The sequence below is a fragment of the Petaurus breviceps genome, unplaced genomic scaffold (assembly GCF_028583685.1).
Source record: "Petaurus breviceps papuanus isolate PSGF00001 unplaced genomic scaffold, PetGlider_PUasm1.0 175, whole genome shotgun sequence".
In the NCBI taxonomy this organism is placed as follows: Eukaryota; Metazoa; Chordata; class Mammalia; order Diprotodontia; family Petauridae; genus Petaurus; species Petaurus breviceps.
This window is the reverse complement of record NW_027185764.1, coordinates 35,384,383-35,407,824: the sequence shown is the minus strand read 5'-3', so window position 1 is coordinate 35,407,824 and position 23,442 is coordinate 35,384,383. Positions and strand designations below refer to the sequence as shown.

Genomic DNA, 23,442 nt, shown 5'->3' with positions numbered 1-23,442 from the left:
AGTTGTAGGTAGGAAAAGTTATACTTGCATTACATACATTGAAAAGAAGCATTTTCTAAATTACATTCAAATATATAATCCTCCTTCCATCCATTTGGAGTATATATGTTCATAATTTGTAGAATCTGAACACTGGATTTGGGCTCAAGTCCAACAACCAAATCTTTGGAGTTTTCTTTAGTGATACATTAAGTCATTCTATAGAATCAGGTATGTAGTATCTAAATAGCAATATTGACATCTAAAGATCAACAATTGTTAATTAATAAAAAATAAATGTCACATTATCATAGTATGAATGAAATAGTCTGTTGAAAATGAAGAAAGTGTTAGGGATAGGTCTGAAGGAGACACTCAATCTATGCAGGCTCATCACAGTCAACTCCAAAGCCTGGAGAGTAGGTGGAGTGAGCAGGCAAACAGTAAGTTAAATATAGCAGGCAATGATGTCTTGCCCCCGGGGAAAGTAATTGCTTCATGCTACTGCCAAAAGGCAAATCGGCATCAGCTTAATTTGCCTGCATCTGCCATAAATGGGAGGCAGAATCATAAAACATAGTTAGATTCAAATTAAACATATCTGCCCTAATGTAAAACAGGAGAATACCAGCCAGGAAAGAGGTAGGTATAACTCTGCTTGTGGATTATGTTGTGCACAGTTGCATTTAGATGTGTCTGGAAAAAAGACTGCAGAGTCACAGAATCTTGGACTGTCCTGTTTTCCCTGATCAATCCAGCCGCCTTACACTAGTTACGCTGATGGTTTTAATAGACTATGCCAACATAATCACTGGGGGGAAAAGGAAAAAAAAATACACTGCTTTGCTTGAAGTGCAAGATTTTATTGTATTTCAATCAGAAGTTCTTACCTGAGCTGACACTTCCCTAAATTAATTGACACTACAGGGCATCAGAAGTCTCTGAAGTGTATTTTAATTGGTCTTAGGATTGAATCATCTCATCTGTGTTTTAGCCAAAAGAATACTTAATAGATCACCAAAATCCTTAGTGTTTCACTGTATTTCTCTCTAAGGATAATAACACAGACACAGATAACCATTTTTCCCCCTAAAAGAAATAAAGTCCATGTAGGAAAGGTTCTTTCCCCTCTTAAGACTGTCATCATTGTTATGTAGTAGAAAAAATGATGGATGTGGAGTAATAAAACAGGAGGTAATAGGACCATAGATCTAGAGTTGGAAGAGTGTCTCCTACTAGTCTAATACCTGAATGTTACAGATGAGGAAGCTGAGTTCCAGAGAGGAGAAGGTGACATGATTTATCAAGTCAAGTGTTTTGAGTTTGTATCTCAGCTCTCACTTAATACATATATGGCATTGGACAACTTGTTTGGCCTTTTTTGAGTCCTATTTGTAAACTGAAAGAATTTTATTGAAGGTCCCTTCTAGCTCTGACTCTATTATGCTATAATCTAGACCGATAAATGGAGCAATGGTAGTGAAGATAACAAAAAAAAAAGTATATTGGGTTAAGAATGAAGTACGGGGTTATAAAGATCTGGAATTCTCTCCTCATTATGGCACTGGAATGATCCTGATCTATCTTCTCATAGAATTCACCTGGAATTGCTACAACTATGAGGCTCCTTGTTTTGCCTAATAGCTCTGAGACTTAGAAAGATTACAGGGGCTAGGAAAGGTCATCCAGAGGATAAAAGGAAAAGCTTGGACTAGAAGTTAGGCTATATGCCTCTTGTCCCAGTTCTGCTATTGTCACATCATAAGTAGTCTATCTATGAAACTCCATTTTGCCATTTTTTATGCCACAGTAAAACTCCGTTGTTTTCATATGGCACAATTTGTTTAGTCATTCCCCAATAGGTAGATATCTACTTTATTGTCCTTTATTTTCCCCAGTTTTGGAAAGAGTCCCTACATGCATTTTTGTATGTACATACCCTCTTCCTTTTCCTTTCACATTATTGAGGTTAAGGCCAGCTAATAGTGTTCAAGTGTGAAAGATCATGTACAGTTTGGTATCTTTTTTGGTGTAATGCCAAATTCCTTTCCAGAATAGCTAGAAAAAACTTCAGTTCCACCAATGGTGCATTAATGTACCTGTTTTCTTACCATGTCTCCAGCACTTGTCATTTTCCTCCTTTGTCATCTTTGCCAATCTGATGGTTATGAGGTGGAAATGAAAGTTATTTTAATTTGCCTTTCTCCAATTATTAATGGTTTGCATTTATCTTTTGAATGAAGCAACTAATTTGGACGATCACTAAGGTATCTCTTACATCTAAAGTTTCATGATTCCAGGATTCTGTGATAATGAATTTTGATCTCAGATCTTCCACTGATTTACTGTGAAACCATCAATTAATCAATCAGTTAATTAATCAGGCAACAGACTTTCAATGAATACCTTTTAGGTACCAGTACTATACTAAACACTATGGAAATAGAGACAAAAATGAAATTATTCCTGTCCTTAAGGACCTTAAATTGCATCATCGTGTACCTTGTGAAAATAACTTAACACATATGCTGCAGTTTCCTAAATTGACAAATGGGTGCCTATAAGCATCAAGGAACATAATGAAGCATTTCTTAAAGCACAGATGTTAAATTCAAATAGAAACAGGGGCCATTAAACCATATATATGAATCCCTATTGGGCTGAATATTGCTTTGGAAAGTCACATATTAATATATCCATTTTCTATTGTTCTTTTATTTATTTTAAAAATATTTCCAAATTACATTTTAATCTGGTTTGGGCTGTACCAAGCATGTTGTAGGCTATAGGCAGCAATATGCCTTAAATACATCTGCCTAAAATTATATAGTACTTTGACTATATTGGGTAGTGTTATTTCCTCATGTTTTGATTCGCTGATGAGTTCATGGTATCATGAAGTACTTCCTTCCCCACTAGCCATTCAGATTGGAAGCATTCACACCTTTACACTTTGAGAATTTTGTCCAGCACCTTTCAGATTTGTAAGAGAAAAATGGGGAGCTTTTATTTGTGTGTGTATATGTATATGTGTGTGTCTGTGTTCATGTGTTTTTAATAATTTACAGGAAACAGCATAACATCCATCCTACCTATCAGTTATTACTGCTCTTAACCAATCACTTGTCCAAATATGTGTCCTAATGTTGTATTGTATGATAATTCTTGTGGATTACTCCATCTTGTTTTTACTCATTATGTCTTTCCATTGTACTGAGGGTCTACCACAATGATGATTCTTTGGAAATAATTAAGTTCCAAAATTTGCATCCCAGCTGACATCACTGAGAAAATATTGGTGTTCTCTACTTTTATTATAGAGGAGAATGTGTGTGTGTGTGTGTGTGAATATCACATGCTCCATCAAATGAGGTGATTTTATCAGCTGATTTTGCTTAATGTATTTTTCTTCTTTGTTAAAAGTCACCATAAAATGATATAATATCAAAAATTTATAGCAAGTTTATCAGATAAATGCCTCTTTTCTCAAATATGTAGGGAACTTAGTCAAATAAATAAAAATAAGAACCAACCCCTACGAGTTGTCAAGGAATAGGAACTGGCAGTTTTCAGAAGAAATCAAAATTACCTACAGTTATATGAAAAAATGCTCCAAATCACTATTATTTAGAAAAATGCAAATTAAAATAGCTTTACGGTACCACCTCACACCTATAAGAAATTACAAATGATGGAAGAGGTGAGGGGAAATAGTATGAACTATGGATAGAGTTGTGAAAGGTCCAAACATTCTGGGAAACAATTTGGAACTAGGCTTGAACAGCTATAAAACTGCATACACTGAGTGAGCAATACAACTACTCAGTCTGTATCCTAATGTTGTCATGGCAAAGATTTAGAAATTAAGTTGATAACCATAAGTTGGGGAATGGTTAAACAAGCTGCGGAATATAATTGTGAAGAAATTCTGGTGTTATATAAGAAATGACATGCAGGATGATTTCAGGAAAATATGGGAAGGCCTATATGATTTGACTCAAAATGAAGTGATCATAACCAGGAGATCATTGTACATAGTAATAATATTGTAATGATCATGAACCAAGAAAGACTTAGCTGCTCTGATCAATACAGTGATCCAACATTTCCAAAGAACTAATGATGAAAAATATTATCCACCTCCAGAGAAATAATTAATGAACTCAGTGAAAATTGATGTGCAGTTTTCTATGATTTCCCATGTATAATTGATATGTTGATATCAATCAATATTGATATTTGTTAATTGATCCTATTTATAGTGATAATTTATATCATATTGCTTGCCTTTTCTGAGACTGGGAGATGGGAAGCAGGAAGGAGGGAGAGATTGGACCTGAAATTCATTGTTAAAAAAGAATGATAAAAATAAATAGATTTTTTAAAGAAAAGCTTACTGCGTGATAGAGGAAGAATATATTTAGAAATAACTGATGTGAAAACAAAAGGTAATAGTTAAATTTCAACTGAATATTCCTCTTGACAACACAATAAATGAAAATATAGCTGAGAATGAATATATTGATTGGTGATAAAAAAGATGAGTTTTCATATAAGAATATTCTAATTATTAAAATTTTGTAAAATTACCCAAGTGCAGTCAAGATTTTTCTTCTCCTTGTAAGCTATGTGTTTAGATCCTTAATTATCTATAGGGTGTTTTTTTTTTTCAATATAAGTGTGAAAATAGACTACTTCAATGGGATGCCCATTAGTTATTCTCATTTAGCAGTTGCTGTTGTAATTGTTGTTGGATGATTTTTTTTCTCACTAGACTGACCTCTTTTGAGTAGCTGGTGTCTCACTGAGGAGGACCTATAGTGTTTTATGATTTGATACAGCTAGAACAATATCAATTACAGAAAAGAAAATCTAAAGAAACTCCTTTATCTAAGAGAATCTCTGTTACATTTGGATTTAGAGCATAACATCCATGATGGCAGGAAACATCTTTATTGAGCACATTTCTACATTCATTTGGGATTGATCATCAGTTAAACATGCGTATCTTTCTGGTTGTGTTAATCAAGGAATATTGGGTGAATCCTTCTTGGAGGAGAGACTATAAGGCTACATTTTGCTGCATGGAGCCATATGATCTTTTTATATTCAATAGTCAGCAAGTACAGTAAGGTCTTATGTTCTTCACATCTCTCCATCAAGTATGTACCCAAACATGAGAAATTAAGTAGAAAATCATCTTCTAAATCTTACTTATTCCCTTCTCATAAATTCATGAAGGGTATCCTTACAAATTGTATAGGTTATTCTCATAAAGATTCTCTAGAAATGAGAAAGGAGTCCTGTGAGCCAAAACTTACTAACACCTTATCAATCACCTAGGGAGGGTTAGGGAGGAATTGGGTGAAGAAGTCTATGAAATCATCTATAATCTTTTCAGTTCTTTTGGATTTTCACTCTCCTTGTAATATCTAAAAAAATGATCAATGAATGCCTTAAAATTGTGTTGTTTCTATGATAGATTTTCTTCTCTTGTATTTTCTTCTTGTATTTCGCAACATCCCTCTACCAGCTCATTCTGACTTCATCTTCTTAAATATGACTTCAACTACTGTATATTATCCATTCAATTCTGAGACATGATCACAGCAACTGACACATAGTAGATGCTTAAAAAATACTTATTGAGTTAAATTGAATTGAATTGCTGGTGTTAAAATGTCTTTTTTTCATTATCATTAATGATAGGAATTGATCACTAGAGAAATAATGTCAACTTAGATTTTGCACAGATATTTTTTTTTACTTTTTTTGAATCTCATCTAGAAATAATTCTAAATGTTTGAGCTTAAATGGATCTAAGCTAAATTTTCTGTACCCCTCAAAATCTTTTCTTTGTTATTTTTTTAGGTGATATTGTTTATAAACTTTCATCAGTCTCAATCTAACCCTCTCATTCCAGGCTTGTCTATTTGTTTCTTTATTTTTTGCAAATGGAATTACACCCTATTTTGTTGGTAGTTTTTTTTAATGAATGAATTTATTTTTTTCCATCTCACTCTCATACCCCTCAGTCTGGTGAATTAATTATTTTCCTTAATGCAGTTCCTGGGTTTTTTTTTTTTGGGGGGGGGGCTTTTTCTTGTGTCAGAAGGTTTATATCAGTTAAACTTTTCTAAGAAATGGTTATAAACAGTTTTATATGTATTTCTCATTTTTTTGATGGGCATATCCTTAATGTACTTGAATTTTTGACAAAGTAGAATTTAAATCTAAGTGGACAGAAATGTCATATTTATATTGACAAAGTACAATATAGTTTTGGGCAAAATTCCATTGAATATAATAATTCAGCCATCATCACATTCTCCAAGTTGTTAGAGATGTGTGGCAGCCATATAGCATTTATCATCTATGCAAATTATTTTACCATTAAATCAGAAGCATGAATTTTTAAATGAAATTCAGTGCTTGATGACTTCAAAGACATAGGTACTCATACCCATGTTTTAGGATTATAGAGTAACAGATCAAAGAAATGTTAGAGACCATCAAGTCCAACCAAATATTTTACAAATAAGAAAAATCCACCCATAATTAAGTAGCTTCCCCAGAGTCATCCAGCTTGTAAGTATCTAAGGTATCGTTTAAAATCTGTTTCCCTGACTTCAAGTTCACTGGTCGGTCCATGATATGATACTGCCTCTCAGTATGTAGAAATCTAATTGTATAGAGAGCAATCTTGCAGTAATGAATGAAAGTTACAAAAATAATTGTACCTTCTGATCCAATACTTCCATTGGTAGGAATATACGCCAAGGAGAGTGGAGAGTGGAGAATGGAGAGAAGAAAACACACAGAGAGACAGACACAGAGAGAGAAAGAGAGAGAGACAGAGACAGAGACAGAGAGACAGAGACAGAGAGAGACAGAGACAGAGACCGACAGAGAGACAGACAGAGACAGAGAGACAGACAGACAGAGAGACAAAGAGAGACAGTGAGACAGAGACAGTGACAGAGATAGAGAGACAGAGGTGGAGAGACAGAGAGAGAGACACAGAGACACACAGAGAGAAAGAGAGAGAGACAGAGGCAGAGAGAGACAGAGACAGAGGAGAAGAGGAGAGGAGAGAAACGAAAAAAGAGAAAGCTATCTATTCAAAGATTTTCAAAGCAATCATTTGTAATTTCTGGTGACAAATTGATTCAAGTCTCTGCATTTTCTACTTAATCAAAACATTCCTTTTTAAGGAAAGGGTTGGACAATTGACTTACTAAAAGATACCAAAGCCAAGCTCTTCACCAACATTACCAAGCAAAAGTATCTTCTATCTTTCCATACCAGATTGACAAGACAATTAGATAAATGATGTATTATAGAGTTGGAAGATAAATGAAAAGAGTAACAGGCTGGTTAAATATCCTAGGGACATTTCAGGAACAAGTGTCATATCAACAAGATACATTTACAACATGTTGATCAAGAGTAAATTTTTCCTTAGGAAGATGATATCTTTAGAATAGCAATGTCTAGTCTACTCCCTCATTGGCTTTTGAAATAATATCAAGCTCTCTAAAGGGGCAAGAGAACAAGAGAGGCTTAAAATTCTGATTCCACATTGAAAAAAAAAATCAACCTGAAAGCAAGATAATTGCCTAACAATATGAGAATGACTACATGAACTGTGATATATTAATGTAATGCAATTGAAACACTAAGGATAAGTAATATAAAGAAATCTAGAAAGACCCTTATGATATATTAAAAAATGTTAAAACTAGAACCAAGAGAACTGTGTGCATACTAATTAGGATCATTAAAAAATATGAGTGAATTACAATAACTACAAAAAGATGAAGCTAGAGATGGAAAGTCTTTGATATTTTATATGTTTTAAGATATTAATTCAAATGTCAATTGCTGGTAAGTAATTTTAACTGATTTGGTATTAAATATAAAGCTTAGAATAAATCACAGAAAAACAGAATTGGCTACATGATTTAACATTAATAAAAATAAAAATCTAGGTGGCACACTGGATAGAGCACTGGACTTGGAATGAGGAGGACATGAGTTCAAAGTCAGCCTCAGGCATTTATGAGCTGCTTTACCCTAGACAAGTAACTTAATCTCAATTTTCCACAGCCCCTCATCTGTAAAATGATCTGGAGGAGAAAATGTCAATCTACTCTAGTATCTTTGCCAAGAAAACTCCAAATGAGATCATGAAGAGGAGGACATGACTGAAACTACTGAACGACAACATAAATAATAAATACTTTATTATATATAATTATATTGCATTATAAGTATGTGTCATATAATATAATAAATATATAAATATTATATAAATAATAAAAATGAAAAGAATGCTTATAGTCACCAAATAATTTGTCTCACACAGCCACAAGTGATCTTTCACTGTTAATAATAGTCAGTCATTTAAGAACTTGTTGCTTTATGAACCCAGGTTAGTAATGTTATTTAGTTTACTTCCCATCTATAATAAGCTATTATTTATATTCATTGTCTCCTCTTCATTACCTCTTATTAACTCCATGACCCTTTAAAGCCTAGCTTGTCACTGTAATAGTAATGTAATTTGATCCCTTTGTATTGGCAAAGCTAGGAGGTACTTAGCACTTAGTTAGTCAAGCCTCAGTTAACGAAACAGAAGCTATGAACCCCTGTTGCTCACAAAACAGGAAGGGGTTGGCTGAAACAGGAAAGAACTCATGCCATGTGTGTATATAAGGAGAAGCCCGTGCTGGGTCAGACAGATCTTCTTGGAACCAGGTTCTGGAGGCTGAGGAAGGAAGAGAGGCCCAGGCTGGAGAGAAGGATTTTTATTTTGAGAACCCGGATGAAGTGATTTTGATTCTGGGAACCAGCTGAAATTTTTGCTGAAGACTTCCAAGGGCCAGCCAGAGCTGCTGAGGAGTTGCTAGAGGAAGCATGACTGTGGTGTTGGTATTTTGTTTGTGGCTTTGTTAAGGCTTGACTTCTCAGGAACAGAGATAGTGAAAGATTAAGGTGGACTGGACACTGTGAGCTTCAGTGTGGAACAGGAACTGCATGGAAAGCTGGACAAATAACTGGGAGCTGTCTTTGAACCTAGGTGGTAGTTGGTTAGATTCAGGAGAAAGCTGGGACCATTGAATAGAAGCCATGGAAGTTGAAAGCCTGCCCCAAGTCAAGATGAAAAGACCTCTCCAATGGTACTGAGTAGTGATGAAATTGTGATTTACTTGTGACCAAGGGGTGGATGGACTGTATATTTCTCACTACCCCTTAAGAGGGTACTGAGTAGTGACTGATGACTGAGTAGTGACTGATGATTGAATAGTGACTGATGACTGAATAGTGACTGATTTGTAATTTAGTGTGCCTCATGGGTGGAGGAATTTGACCTTTTGTACTATATTATTGAATGATTGAGTTACTAAATGATTGATTGACTAAATGATTGTACTTTGTTCAAAACTATGTGACCACTGTGGTGAAAACTATGTGTCCATTTTAGTGATAAGTTGTTGAGTTATTATGTCATTGTGAATGCTGTATTTTGATTTTCTGTGATAAGTTGTAACATTGGGAATGATGTACTTTGACTTTCTGTGAATGTGTTGCTCTGATTTGTTATTGAATAAACAGTGTTCACTATACTATGTAATCAGAACCTTGAAAGCTGTCCACAGCAGCTGTCCTCTGGAAAGCTGTGCATGTTTGGCTTTATAGTCACCCTCCATCATAACAATATGCAATAAGTTGCCAGATTTTGTAATTTCAACTTCAGTGTCTCACTTTCAATACTGTCTTTATATACCCAAAAGTATCACCTTTGTTCAGGACCTCATAACCTCTTGCCTGAATCATCACAATGGCCTGTTGATTGATCTCTTTACCTCAAATATCTCCCCACTCCAATCCATTTTCTATATAGGTGCCAAGGTGATTTTTTTCAAGTGCAAAGTGGACCATGTTGTTCCTGTACTCACCTATATTCTCCATAGGATCAAATGTAAACTTCTCTGTTGGTCTTTTAAAACCCTTCATAGCTTTCTCTAAACCTTTATTTCTAGCCTCATTTCTACTCCCTTTTAGATGACACTAATACTATAAATACTAGCTTTCTCTTTGCCACACCTAGCACTCCATCCCTGATTTCTGTCTTTATGCTGGTCATCTCGTGCCAGTTACATGCTTTCTTCTCACCTCCACCTCAAATAATTGCTTATTTCCTTCAAAATGTTCAAGGATCACCTTTTATCAATGCCTTCCCTGCTCTTCATCTCCCCCTCCCATTTGCTAGTGATACTCCTATTTTATTATTGTTCTATATGTATGTACATAGGTGTGGTATGCATATATATGTATACATACACACTTGTCTCCATAATAGAAGTCATTGAAGCCAAGTAATACTTCCTCTTCTCTTTGTATTACTGTGCCTAGCAGAGTTCCTGAAATAAAGTTGGTTCTTAAGAAATTATTTTTTATGAATAATTTATAGAATTCTATTATATGACTCCCAAATTACTAATATTTTCTGAATGATATTATCAATTATCAAAATGATGGTGGTGTAAAGTTGAGCATAGTATTTTCCAATAATTATAAATATAAAAACAAGCAAAATCAAATGCACTGTGAAGCACTGTTACAACAAAATTTATTGGAATTTGATGCAAAATAACTGTAGGATTTTATCTGTGATTATTTAACATTCTTTTTCAACTTAAATAAGTATTTAAATTGGCTTCCAATAAAATTAGAATATAAACAAATGAAGCATTGTTTTGAAAACCTAAATGTGAAAGGCTGTGGTATAGTGGAACTACAATTTGCTAGAGTCAAGAACCTGGATTTGAGGACTGTCTTTGTTATATACCAGATATGTGATGCTAGGCAAGTCACTCAACCTTCCAATGCCACAGACAACTTTATATAATTACTAAGTGCAGAGAAGAGGCCAATCTGCAGGGAAGAAGGAATTTTCTCAACAGGAGTTATTTATATCAAAGTAATCACAGATCTATTTTTTAAGAAATAAGAAACCAGTAAATACATTTAAGAGTACTCTGGACCAAATAATATGTATAAGAGCTCATAAAGAGTTTGCATGACACTGATAACATTATTGGTAGAATTGTGAAATGATCTAATAATTTTAAAGCAATTTGGAATTATGCCCAAAGAGAGTTATAAAATTGTGTATATCCTTTGACCCTGTAATAACACTATTAGATCTATTTCTCAAGATGATCTGAGAAAAAGGAAAAGAACTTCTTTGTTCCAAAATATTTATAGTAACTCTCTTTGTGATAACAAAGAAATGGAAATTGAGGGGATGCCCATCAAATGGGGAATGACTAAACACATCGTGGTATGTGATTGTGATACAATACTACCCTCATATAAAAAATGATGAACAGATTGATTTTAGGGGGAAAAACATAGAAAGATACACATGAAATAAAGTGTGAAATGTGGAGAATGAAGAGAACATTGAAAATGGTTACAACAATATTGTTCAAAGAATAACTGAACACTAAGCTATTCTGAGTATTATAAATATTCAAATCAACTATAAAGAAATTATGAAGGAAAGTGTTATCTATCTCCAGAGAAAGAACTGATAAAGAAAAGGTATGCATAGTATGACTTTGTATTTATTGATTCATTCACTTATACATACATACATATATGCATATTTGTGTGTATATATGCTAAATGGTGGCTTTCTGTAATGAGAAGTGTGCAGACAGAGGGAAGGTGACAGCTTGTAACTTGTGTATATTGTTTTCTTAGTTCTGCTTATTTTACTTTGAATTCATTCACATATGTCCTCTCATGCTTCTCTGTATTCAAAATAATCATTGTTCTTTTTAAAAATTATTTTTTTTGTTTTTGCTTAATGAACATCAATAAACATATACTCTTCAATGTAAAAGGGGTAATATGATTGCTTTTTTTCTTAAAGAAATTTTATTATTTCTCCTGCAACATCTCAAAACACAACTACAAGACAAAAAAAGACATCTTCATACCATGTTTGAATCACAAATCTACATGAATTTCATTTTGTGAAAGGAGGTAGCATCAAATAAATCTACAGAAAGTTGCTTAATAAAGCTGATATAATAGAATCTCTGCTTCTTCATGGGTAATTCATTTGGATGGGATTGATGGGATCGATAAAAAAATTCAGTACCTGTTCCTTTAATCCACAGGTGATATTTGTGACTCCAAGCCATGTGATAATGGAGGAATTTGTTCGGCTGGACTGGCTGATGAATCTTTTTCCTGTGAGTGCCCAGTTGGCTTCACAGATCCCAATTGCTCTAGTGTTGTGGAGGTTGGTAAGTGCAAGATTTGAACACTTTAATGGTTATCTGAATATTTTCTTTATCTTATATATGGCATGAGTTTGGCTATGAGGCAGTGTGCACATTTTGTGTCAGTCAGTTTTGCTGAATTCTGGTATTTGGCTGTTCTTTTTGTATTTATTTATTAGATTTTTATCTTTTATTTTTACTTCCAAATATTGTATAAATTGATAAATACAACAGCATTGGCAGGCATTTAAAAAGTCAAATAAAATGAATTAGTATTTCAAACATTAACAATTGCATACAGCCCAAATACTTTCATAAAATCATGTTGACCTCAATGGCACATAATTCCAAAACCAATTTATTTAGAAGAAATACATTTTATCTAAATAGACTTGAGAGAGCCTATTTATACTATTGAAGTGTTTTGTGAATGATTCTACCTATCTCTTTTCAAATGAAATGACCAAGTACAACCTTTCCATTATAGGAAGCTAAAAAAAAGTATTTTTCAAAATTTTACTTTTCAATAAATGTACATGGTATTAAAGTTTCCATTCCAATTCAGCAAAAATTTGAAACTATTTTTCCTCCTATGAAATGATTCAATTGCTTGTGAATAAGTGACCTTCATTTGGACAGAGAAATTACTCTCTAGCAAGCATTCATCCTTTTAAAGTGGCATAATATAAACTTGAGCAAAATTTCCCCTCAGATTGCAGGCACACATTTGATCAACCTCCCAAAATTCTCTCTACTCTTCATGTCAGCTTTGAGGAGAAGAGCTTCACATCTTTGAAATATGCAAATGTTCACCTTCCTGGCTTAAAGTTCTGTCAGCTACCATAAGGTTTTTGAGCATACTTTTAGAAATTAAGGTTGTTGGGAAACATGCAAAAAAGACAGATTTGCATTATCTAGAAAGTGTAGAAGTCTAGGGTTATGGTTGTCTTCTTATCAAGAATAAAAGTGATTGTTCTCTGTATTTTGCCAGTAATTGTTAGACATGATGCTCCTTGAATCTTGAACAAATTTGACCAGGATGTTTAACCATTGCCTTGTGTTTATCCATTATTACTTGGAGGATCACTAAGCTATGGCTGAGTAATAACACTTTCTTTCAATTTGATTCTAAGATAACTCAATCTATTGTTTTTGGCAAGCTACTAGAACCTCAGGACTTCTCATTATTTGCTATATAGGGAGGAATGTGCCCTAATCTTTAACAGAGGGGAGATGGCACAATTAAAGTTCAGAGTTTCATTAGAGAACCACATTTTCCGGGGAAAAAATAATGAATATTTCTGAAGAAAATGATGGCAATGCACATTCTTAGCATGAAATAAATGAATAAGAGGATGAATTAGAAAACATTTTAACAAAACAAAGTAATGTATTGAAACTTAAAAAGTGTCAAACACTGATAAATTGAATAGAATCCAAGTGAGTACCTATGACACATGTTCCCCAGATTGAAAACACCTCTGACTCCTGATAGGATGGAGATTGTTGCTTGTTTTGGTTAATATCTTCGAGGAAGAACCAAAGTCAAACAATTTCTTTTAAACGTTGAGAAATGGTTTTTAATAAATTTTAATGCTTTACAGGAGGCTCTGGTACGGCCTCATTTGACTATTGTGTTGTCATGTTTAAAGGAACGAAAATAAATCATATTCATTTTATGAGAAAGGATATCATATGCCAGAAATTCTTCATGTATTAAGCATACCATATTCTATTAGTACAACATGTTGCATTAATTTTTTTTGGCAAAATTCAAAAATGAATCTTGGTTCATTTTTTAAAATCCTAGTTCTTTCAGATATATATCAATTGAAAAATTAAATTCTTATCAGTGACAGTGATTTTCATGATTTGTTCCATGTAATCCTTGAATGCATAAAGATTATGTATAGGATTCTTTAAAAATATGTGCTTAATCTGTTTGAATCATCATCCCCCAGACTGTCTAGATTTTGGAGTTCTGTGGAAAATAATGAATTATATTCAATAACTTTAATGTATATCTATAATAGTAGCCCTTTGAATTAAATATTTTTCTCATGCATTAAAAATATTATCTATCTAGGTGTATGTGTGTACATGAATGTGGATGCATGTGTGTATGTATGTTTATAAAAGTATCTATACATACACACATGCACACAAGTGCACATACATACATAGTGCAAATGGGTGAATTACAATTTTTAATTTAAAAAGTCCTTGAGAGTAGGCCAAGTTTAAATTCAATTTAATCTAACAACTTGGATTTGAGGTTTTAGAAATTAATAAATAATGAGGATAGAGTTTCATCCCTCTTTTTAACTGTTATACCACATAGCACAGTGCTGGAGAATAGTCAACAAATGTTCAACCTTTGTATGTTGAACAAATGAATAAGTGAATCAATCAGTGAGCACACTGGCATTAGAAAATGACTTAAGCCCCATTAGAAAACAAAAACAAAAAAAAAATAATGACAACAATAACTTCTAAAGTGCATCAAACATTGAATATGATTACAGGACAAAATATTTGAATCATTAATTTATTAAAGACAAAAATGCTTTTTCTACTCTATGATCAGCTACTTTACTTGGACTTGCTCTAGTCAGATAATTATTTTGACACCATTAGGTAGGTCCCAGTACAGAGTGCAAGGAGGCAGGCATGGATTTTACATAAACAAGGAACATTTGGTATTTTGAAGATAAGGTCTTAAAAAAAGAAAAGAACACTTGAACTCTCCTATAGCCCCAGTGATAGCCATGTTTTTAGTAATCTAGAATCCCCAAAGATGTTGGAGAGGGCTTTAAGGTCTGATTTAGCTCAGCATTAAAATTCTATGATTCTATGAAGTTCTAAGGTCCTTTTCTCCCAGGATAGTTCATTTCTCAAATTCAAAAGGAATGAAAATATCTCTTTTTGGATGTACTGGATAAAAAATATTTTGATCCCAATTTTGAAAATTATTCCTCTCTTGTGAATGAGAAGAAAAAATATAGTCAGACATCTAATCTCCTTAGTCCAGCACATCTTGAAGCAGAACATTTCAAATGCAGGCTATACTTAGTGATAAAGCTTCTTCATGAACTAACCTAAACCTTATTACTTTGCAGTGGCACTACCATATTTGAAGGCTACCTTCAAAGAGATCCTTATCCAATTTTGCCATTTTATTCTTTGCTCACAATATCTCAAGTTGCAGCTAAGTCTGAAGCTCTTGGCCCCTCTGGTAGCAAAGCTTCCATCATATAATATCCCTCTGTACCAAGAAGAGCCTTGGAGAAAATCACTTGACTGAGTTTGTATCCACTATCAAAGAGGCAATCTTGTTCCCCTCCCCCAATACCCCCTCATCTTTCTTTTTCTTCTATCTGCTTTTGTAAAAAGTCTCTGTATCATCTTCCCTTTCCCCAACCCCCTGCAAATGTTTTTTTTTTTAATTTACCAACGTTTATTTCTAATAACCCTAGAATGACTTTTCATTTTCCACCTACTGTCTCAAAGATATTAGCAATGTGTTCCCCTGAGGAAAAAGGAAAGTTTCCAGTTCTATCTCCTGAAATTTGTCATCTTTAAATTTGTTCATCTGTATTTAGATGCTTATTGAATACAACAGCAAGTGTCTAGACTAACAAATGTCTGACCAATGAATCACTCACCACCAAAATCTCTTTTTGTGTGTTTCAATCAAAACTCCTGATAATGGATATATAGGTTTGGTCATCAGTATTAATAGTTAGAATCCCCACTGGATAGGACAATGACCATATATGGAATTCCAAATCAGCATTAGCCTAGTAAGGCATATGTGTGTATGTGTATAATGTGTATGTATACGTCTACATATGCATATATAGATGTAAATTATTCATATATGTAGGTATATGTGCACATGTGCATTCCTATGCATATATATTTCTTTGCATTTGTTGTGAGGACCAATATATGTATGTGTGAATATATATACATATATAATACACACAGAGACACACACACAAATATATACACACACACGTGTATGTGTGTGGAGAGAGAAAAGGGGAGGATAAAAGAGAGAGGAAAGTAGAGTGAGAGAAAGAGAGAGACAGACAGACAGAGATGGTGAAATAACCTATCCCTTTGAATTGTCTCTGTCAAATACAAGGAATGCATTTGGTCCTCACCTTTGCAATTTAGAATACCTAGTTTCTTTCAAACCTTACATTTTACAAGAGACCTTTTCTAATCCCCTCAGCTGCTAGTGTCTCCTTCCTTCCAAATCATTCTATATTTATGCATTTTTTTACTCATACATTTTATATACCCATACACATACTGTCTCTACTGCTAGAATGTAAGCTCCTTGAAAATAAGGTTTCCCTTTTGGCTTTATCCTCCCAGAATCTACAACATGACCTGGAACATGGTAGATGCTTAAAAATATTTATTTATTAAATAATTGTGTACTTCTAAAAATGAAATTTAAGTTTAGACAATGTTAGCACTAATGCTACGTACAATTTGACTTAATTTTAGTAATGGGAATACAGTGTTCATGGTAAAAAAAAGGATATATCCACTCTGTTTCTAGCAATCAGAAAATGAGCAAGAGTACTATTTCACACTATTTGACCTTGGATAGGTCCTTGGATATTAGGAGGTATAAATGAAAAACTATCAAGAGGTCAGAACTATTGGAAATATGATCTAAAGTGTGTGAGTATATGTATATATATATATATATATATATATATATATTACTGATGGAAGATTGGTGATATCATTGGACTTGGTAACTTTATTTCCTTTTATTTCTTTCCTATACCTCATCTTAGGATAGTGGCACATTTACTAAAGTTCCCTCGCCTGCCCCAACATGCAACTGGCACTTAATGTCACTCATATTAATACCATTTCACAGATAAAAGATCATAGTTTCAGAGAAATTAATTTACACATAGGATCAAAGAGAACACAACGTGAAAGACCGAAATCCTATTCTTACGACAACAACAATAACAAAAATATCCCCAAATTTTATATTTATATAATACTTTGAGGTTTGCAATTGACTTTTACATTATCTTATTTTATCATCACAATAAGTCTGTGAGAGATGTTTTATAATTATTTGCATGTGATCTTGGGAAAAAATGAGACAGAGAGAACAAAGCACATTCCTCATGATGCCAAACCAGCATCTAAGGTGGAATTCAGGAATTCTTTACAGCAAGTTCAGAGCTTTATCCTCTATACTTCACTGCCTCTATATTATTTTATCTTTCCAAAAAGTTCCCCAGAACCTGGGTAAATACAATAATTTTGGTCTGTACCTTTTATTTCATTGGTATTGATTCTGTTTAGTAAGGAGATTCTCTAGTGTGATATAGATGGACAATTCTTCTACAACTTTTTTAGTATATGAAAGATAAAGTGTAAGACATGGAGTCAGGAAGACCTGAATTTAAATCATACCTCAGATTCTTGCTAACTATATGACACAGGTTAAAGTCACATAAAGCTTTCTGCACTTCAATTTTCTTTTCTCTAATATGCAGATAATAATAGTACTTACCTCACACTGTTGTTATAATTATCAAATGAGTTAACGTATATAGATCACTGTGCAAAAATTAAAGTGCTATGTAAATGGAAGCTGCTATCATCATCATCATTATATTAAATATTTACCTGGGGAAATAAGAGGCTAATAACTTGTCCTGGGTCAAGCTTACAGTATGTTTCATAAGCAGAATTTTAAGCCACTTCTTCCTGTTCTAAACTCTCCCTTCTCTCCCCTATGCCAGACTGCTTCCCAATAATAGGCCAATTTTGTACTCCCTTTCTTATGTCAACTTGACATTTCTTTGACCTAAGGCAGGACAATGACTTTAATTTGCTATTAGAATTTTTCTCATTTTAACTGGGTTTTCCCAGTTAAAATAAAGATTTCCCAAATAAAGGTGGTTCTGTCAACTCTTCTAGATCTAGATGAATATTCTCTTTTATTAAGTTCCATTGGTTTATTTCATGGGCCATTCCTGCATTGTCTTTGACTTTTTGAAGATAGTCAGGCTCAAGTAGTGCAGCATAGTGACTGTGTGTCTTAAAGATCCACCGGTTAGTGTTTATGCAGTGTCACAATGGTAAGGAATTTGACTAGATCTCTTGGGCTAGGTGAAGCTATTTTTGGATGACTGAACTTAGGATACTAAATGAGATGATTCTGCAGATTTCACTTAGGTTGTCAGCTTAGTGAAGGAAATTATAAGAAGGAGGTGTCAGGGCTCTTTAAGACTGACTCTTGGATGAAAAGAGAAGAGCTCCTGATTGAGTTAAGTCTTTCCTGACATTATCTTAATGAGAGCTAGTCTATAGTGAACAAAGCAGTTGATCCAAAGTTGTCTAGCCAGGGGTGATTACTGAGAAATTTCCAAGGTGCCTACAGGCACAAGGATGAACTATCTTCAGGCACACAGAGTCATTATTTATTGATTTTTTTTTACTGTATTCAGGAATGACTCAGCTAGTGTTTATTCAGGAAAAGTGAAATAGATGATGAAATGGCATCTGAATAAGTAAAGGGTTTTTTTTACATATACATTTGTTTTATGAATTTTTTAAAGTTTTTTGGGGTTTTTTTAATGCTCCGTCTCTAAATGTATTTGGATGAGCCCAATAATATAACTCTATTAATAAAAGTATTTGCAATGTGTTTTACATGTGTTATATATGTGTGTATGAGATAGAGAATGTATTTGTGTGTGTGTGTGTGTGTGTGTGTGTGTGTGTGTGTAAGAGACAGAGAGATACACAGACCAACAGAAAGAGAAAGGAGAGAGGGAGACAAAGACAAAAAGAAAAGGAAGAGAGACACAAAGAGACAGAGGAAGAGAGAGACACAGAGAGGGAAGAGTGAGACACAAAGAGAGATAGAGAGACAGAGACTGGAGATAGAGAAGAGAGAAAGTATCAATAGAGACAGAAAGAAAGAATGAGAAGGTTTTTTTCCTTTTAATGAATTATCACATGTGCCTCCTAACATTTTAATTCTTAATTTAGTTGAATAGTTGACTAATAGTTGTTCTTTATTATAAGTGAAGAACAGTGGGAAACTGATCCAACAAATGATCTTTTAAAACAAACTACTTGAAATAAAATAAGAGATGTATTTTTTTCTGAGTATTAAAGAGAGATAAAACACCTAAAATATAAAATAAAATAATATTATCTGTGGAATGGGATTCACAACAAAATACATTGATGTTTCTTATTTTATTCAATTTAATTTAACTCAGCAAACATGAATTTCAGAGCTCCCATGTACAAAGTACTGTGCAAAGGTCTAGGGATATACTAGCCAAACTAAAAAGGATTCTCTGCCTCCTAGGACTTTACAGTATAATGGGGAATCCAGCATGTAAACAGATAAGTGAATACCATGTATTTTGAGGGGGGAAGACGAATGGGATCAGGAACACCTTTCCTTGTCTATAGGACTTGATATATGAGCTGAGACGATGAGGAAGCCAAGGTTTGTAAGAAACAGATGTGAGCAGGGATTGCATGTAAGTCGTTTGGAAACAATCTCTGAAAAGGCACAATGTGGGAAATGTAAGGCTATATTCAAGGGACAGTTTTGCCTGGAATATAGAGAACAAAGATTATAATGTGAAAAAAAGTCTGGACAGATAGGCTCTTACCTGTGGGCAGAGATTGAGGGGGAAAGTGATGGTGCATAAACCCCAAGAGTCTGCATGTGAGCCTTCCCAGGCCCATTTCTCTGTCTGGATGGTCATATTTTGTGTTGTAGTGAAATCATTTAAAGGAATCTTTAAGCTTGTTCCTAGACACTAGTTCCCTCCAACCTTGTAGGTCATTTCAATGGAGTACCTGAAGTCAAACTTTCCTCCTCTCCTTCACCAAGCTGCATAACCTCCTTGGCCAAATCTCCTTGGATGGAGGGCAGGGAGAAAGCTAGAGACCTTGTGATAGGACAGAGTGGTTTCCATGGGTATGAGTCAATTGAATACCCCAAGAAGGGTCTTGAGATTCCTTGTATATTCTGATCAATATAAATGTAAACATAAAACAACATTTCCAAAGTGCCAATTCTAATAGCAATTCCTCGAATACCTGCTTTATATCAGGCAAAAGATTCATCCAAACATTCTCTTTCCCTGCCAACAGAGCACAAACTGCAGGCCAGTCTTTTAAAATGACATGCAATATCCTGAAGCCATGTCCTCCAATTTGTAAAATCCTGTCCCGTTACTACATATTCTTATCTTCCTGATTATTTATCAATAGTAACCTTGTTCTTGAAGATACTAAGAGACAATGGTTATTTTCACCCTCTTCTACATTTAGATTCATTAACCACCAAAACTAAAGTACCCATGACACAGTAAAGTATTAGCAATTGATCACTAGTTAATAATGGTACAATCAAGCATTGTAATCCTACCGCTAGAGACAGAGTGGATCATGGGCCCAGATCAGCTGCAATCTCCTTCATGAGGCTTTTCTTGAACTTCTATTAATTCTCCAAACCCACCTTGTTTGAACTCTTCAATGAACTTAATCATATTCTAACTTACCTATGTGTATCCTTTGTCCCTTCCCACTAGAATATAAATTCCTTGAAAGCAGGGTCTGTACGTATACACACACATACATCAGTATACACACACACACACACACACACACACATATATATATATAATATATGATAGCATATTCTTAGTACCTAGCATAGTGTCTTTCAGCACCTGATAAATATTCCTCAAAGTGAATCGTAGAGAATTATTGAAACATTGCCAATTGTTTTTTCTATAAATAACTTAGTTTCAAAGGTGACTTTATGTTATGTTCTATCAGTGAAATCCATAAGCCCCATTTGGATGGGGGATGCATTAGTCAGCATCCCCTGAGAATGACAAGAATTATGAGAGTTATTTGAGATTGAGTAACTCTCACCCACAGTGGTTGTTACACCCCCAATAGTAAAGAACATTGACTCATATTCTCCTTAGCCATGGATAAGCTTGCTTGAGAACAGTTTAATGATGCATTAAGATGAAGTGTTTATTTTTCATGCTAAAAGACTGATTGCTCTAATATTCAAAGACTTTATAAAATAATATATAGTGAACAAACACCTTCAATATAATGTAATAGATTCTGGTGGGCCATCACTCATACTGTAAATTATGTAAAGCACAGTATAGTCTGGCCTCTGAGGGAAAACATTCTGTAGAAGTAAACATACACCTTTGGTTCTAAATATTTAATTCGGATGGCTATTGGACAGACTTAGGCTAACTGGAATAGTGATATTGAGGAAAAGCTTGAAGAGCTCAAATAAAAGGAAGGAGGTGAAGAAAGAAGTTTTTAGTAATTTTATAATCCAGCAGTTTCCTACTTTTTGAAACATGAAGACACATTTTTATGTCAAAAAGTATCATGCACCCCACATGATAGTTAGTCTTCCATTAATGACTACTGATTAAGAAAATACATGTTTTATATGAACTTCTTGAGATAAATCCATGGCCCTGCAGAGAGGGTCAGGACCCACAGATTGGGAACCAGTGTTATGAAACATGAAAGGATAATACATGAATGAAATCGAACATTGGCCCTCCAGTTTCCCTGGGGATGGAATTAGAATAAATAAATTTTAGCTTTCTCTCAGTCAATACAATCTAGAAATTTGAGAAGACATTTCTGTCTACTTCTTTGCAGATTTCAGTGGGTCCACAGAGTAGGAACAATAGGGAATGGAAAAGACATTTATGGCATAGGGCCTACCATAAAGGAGATGAGTGAGCATGGTTCTTTCTTTGTGAAGTTTTGCTTGTAGATCATTTAACATTAAAAAATGGTTGAAGGAAGCTACCTCTGCCAATTCAAGTCAGTTCTTTCTCTATGACTTGTAGTCTTTAAGAGCTATGTAGGGAACTGCAAGGATAAGTAATTTCCCTAGGTTAAAGCTCAGTTTTTATCAGCCAAGCAACTTGAAGTCAGGTTTTCCTGGGTTTGGGGGCCAGCTTTCTATCCACATCTCCACATATTTTGGGGACAAATTTCTGCCTAACCATGCCTTCCCCATATTGTACTAGTGATGTTGATCTCGTGATGTGTCGAATTTTACATTTGTACCCATTAAATTTCATTTTATTGAAATCCTAACTCTCATGCAGTGTGCTAGCTGTCCCTTTTCACCTGTGTAAACAAAAAATGAATTTCTATCTAGTCATCTTCCTAAATCTAAGTCATGAGTATAATTGTTTTCAACCTGATTGTCCAAATTTTCAAAAGAAGCAACTTATATCCATTTTTATGATCTCTTAATTGCCACATCTCATAATGTATTCTCAGTCCTCATACTTCTCAACGTATGCTATATTTACACTGTTGACCACATTCCCTTCTTGGATAAGCTCTCTGCTTTGGAAATTCATGACACTCCTCTCTCCTAACTCTCTTCTTGTTTGTCTGAGTAGGCCTTCTTTACCATGTTTCCCCGATAATAAGATACTGTCTTATTATTTTTTTGGACAGAAAAACACCAGAGGGCTTATTTTCAGGGGAGGGCTTATTTTAATGAACATTGACAGCAATTTTAATAAACAGGTAAATGTGAACAAAAAATGTACCTTTATTCAATAAGCAAATCACTGGGGAAGAACAGGATGACACGCTCACTGCTGCAGCTCTGATTGGATGCAGCTCAGAGCGCAGCGTGCGTTTCACCCTGGGGGGGGGAACGGTGCATACAGAGGGTACTGTAATGTAGTGTGTAGCGCAGGGGATCACCTTCACTACAGTAGCAATCTCAGTAGGGCTTATTTTAGAGGAATCTTACACAGTAAGGGGAGGGCTTATTTTCGGGATAGGTCTTATTATCGGGGAAACATGGTATCTACTTTTCCAGTTCATTATTTATATTGCCCTCCCTAACTGTGGGTTTTCTCCAAAGTTCTGCCTTAAACCTTCTTTTCTTCTCTCTTTCAGTAACCTCATCACTTCTTTTCTTCTTTCAGCAACCTCAACAGCTCGCAATCCATGAATTTAACTATTATTTGTGAGCAGAGGACTTATCTATCTATTGATCGATCTATCTATATCTATCTATCTATCTATCTATCTATCTATCTATCTATCTATCTAT

General features: G+C 34.3%; 1 protein-coding gene across 2 annotated transcripts in view; it reads left to right on the top strand.

The window, feature by feature from the left end:
* EDIL3 (EGF like repeats and discoidin domains 3) overlaps positions 1 to 23,442 on the top strand; it is a 629,193-nt gene that overhangs the window by 152,614 nt on the left and 453,137 nt on the right. For both annotated transcript variants that reach the window (XM_069085066.1, XM_069085065.1), the window contains exon 2: positions 12,177 to 12,305. In XM_069085066.1, the coding sequence (XP_068941167.1) occupies positions 12,177 to 12,305 (129 nt within the window). The remainder of the gene's footprint in view (positions 1 to 12,176; positions 12,306 to 23,442) is intronic.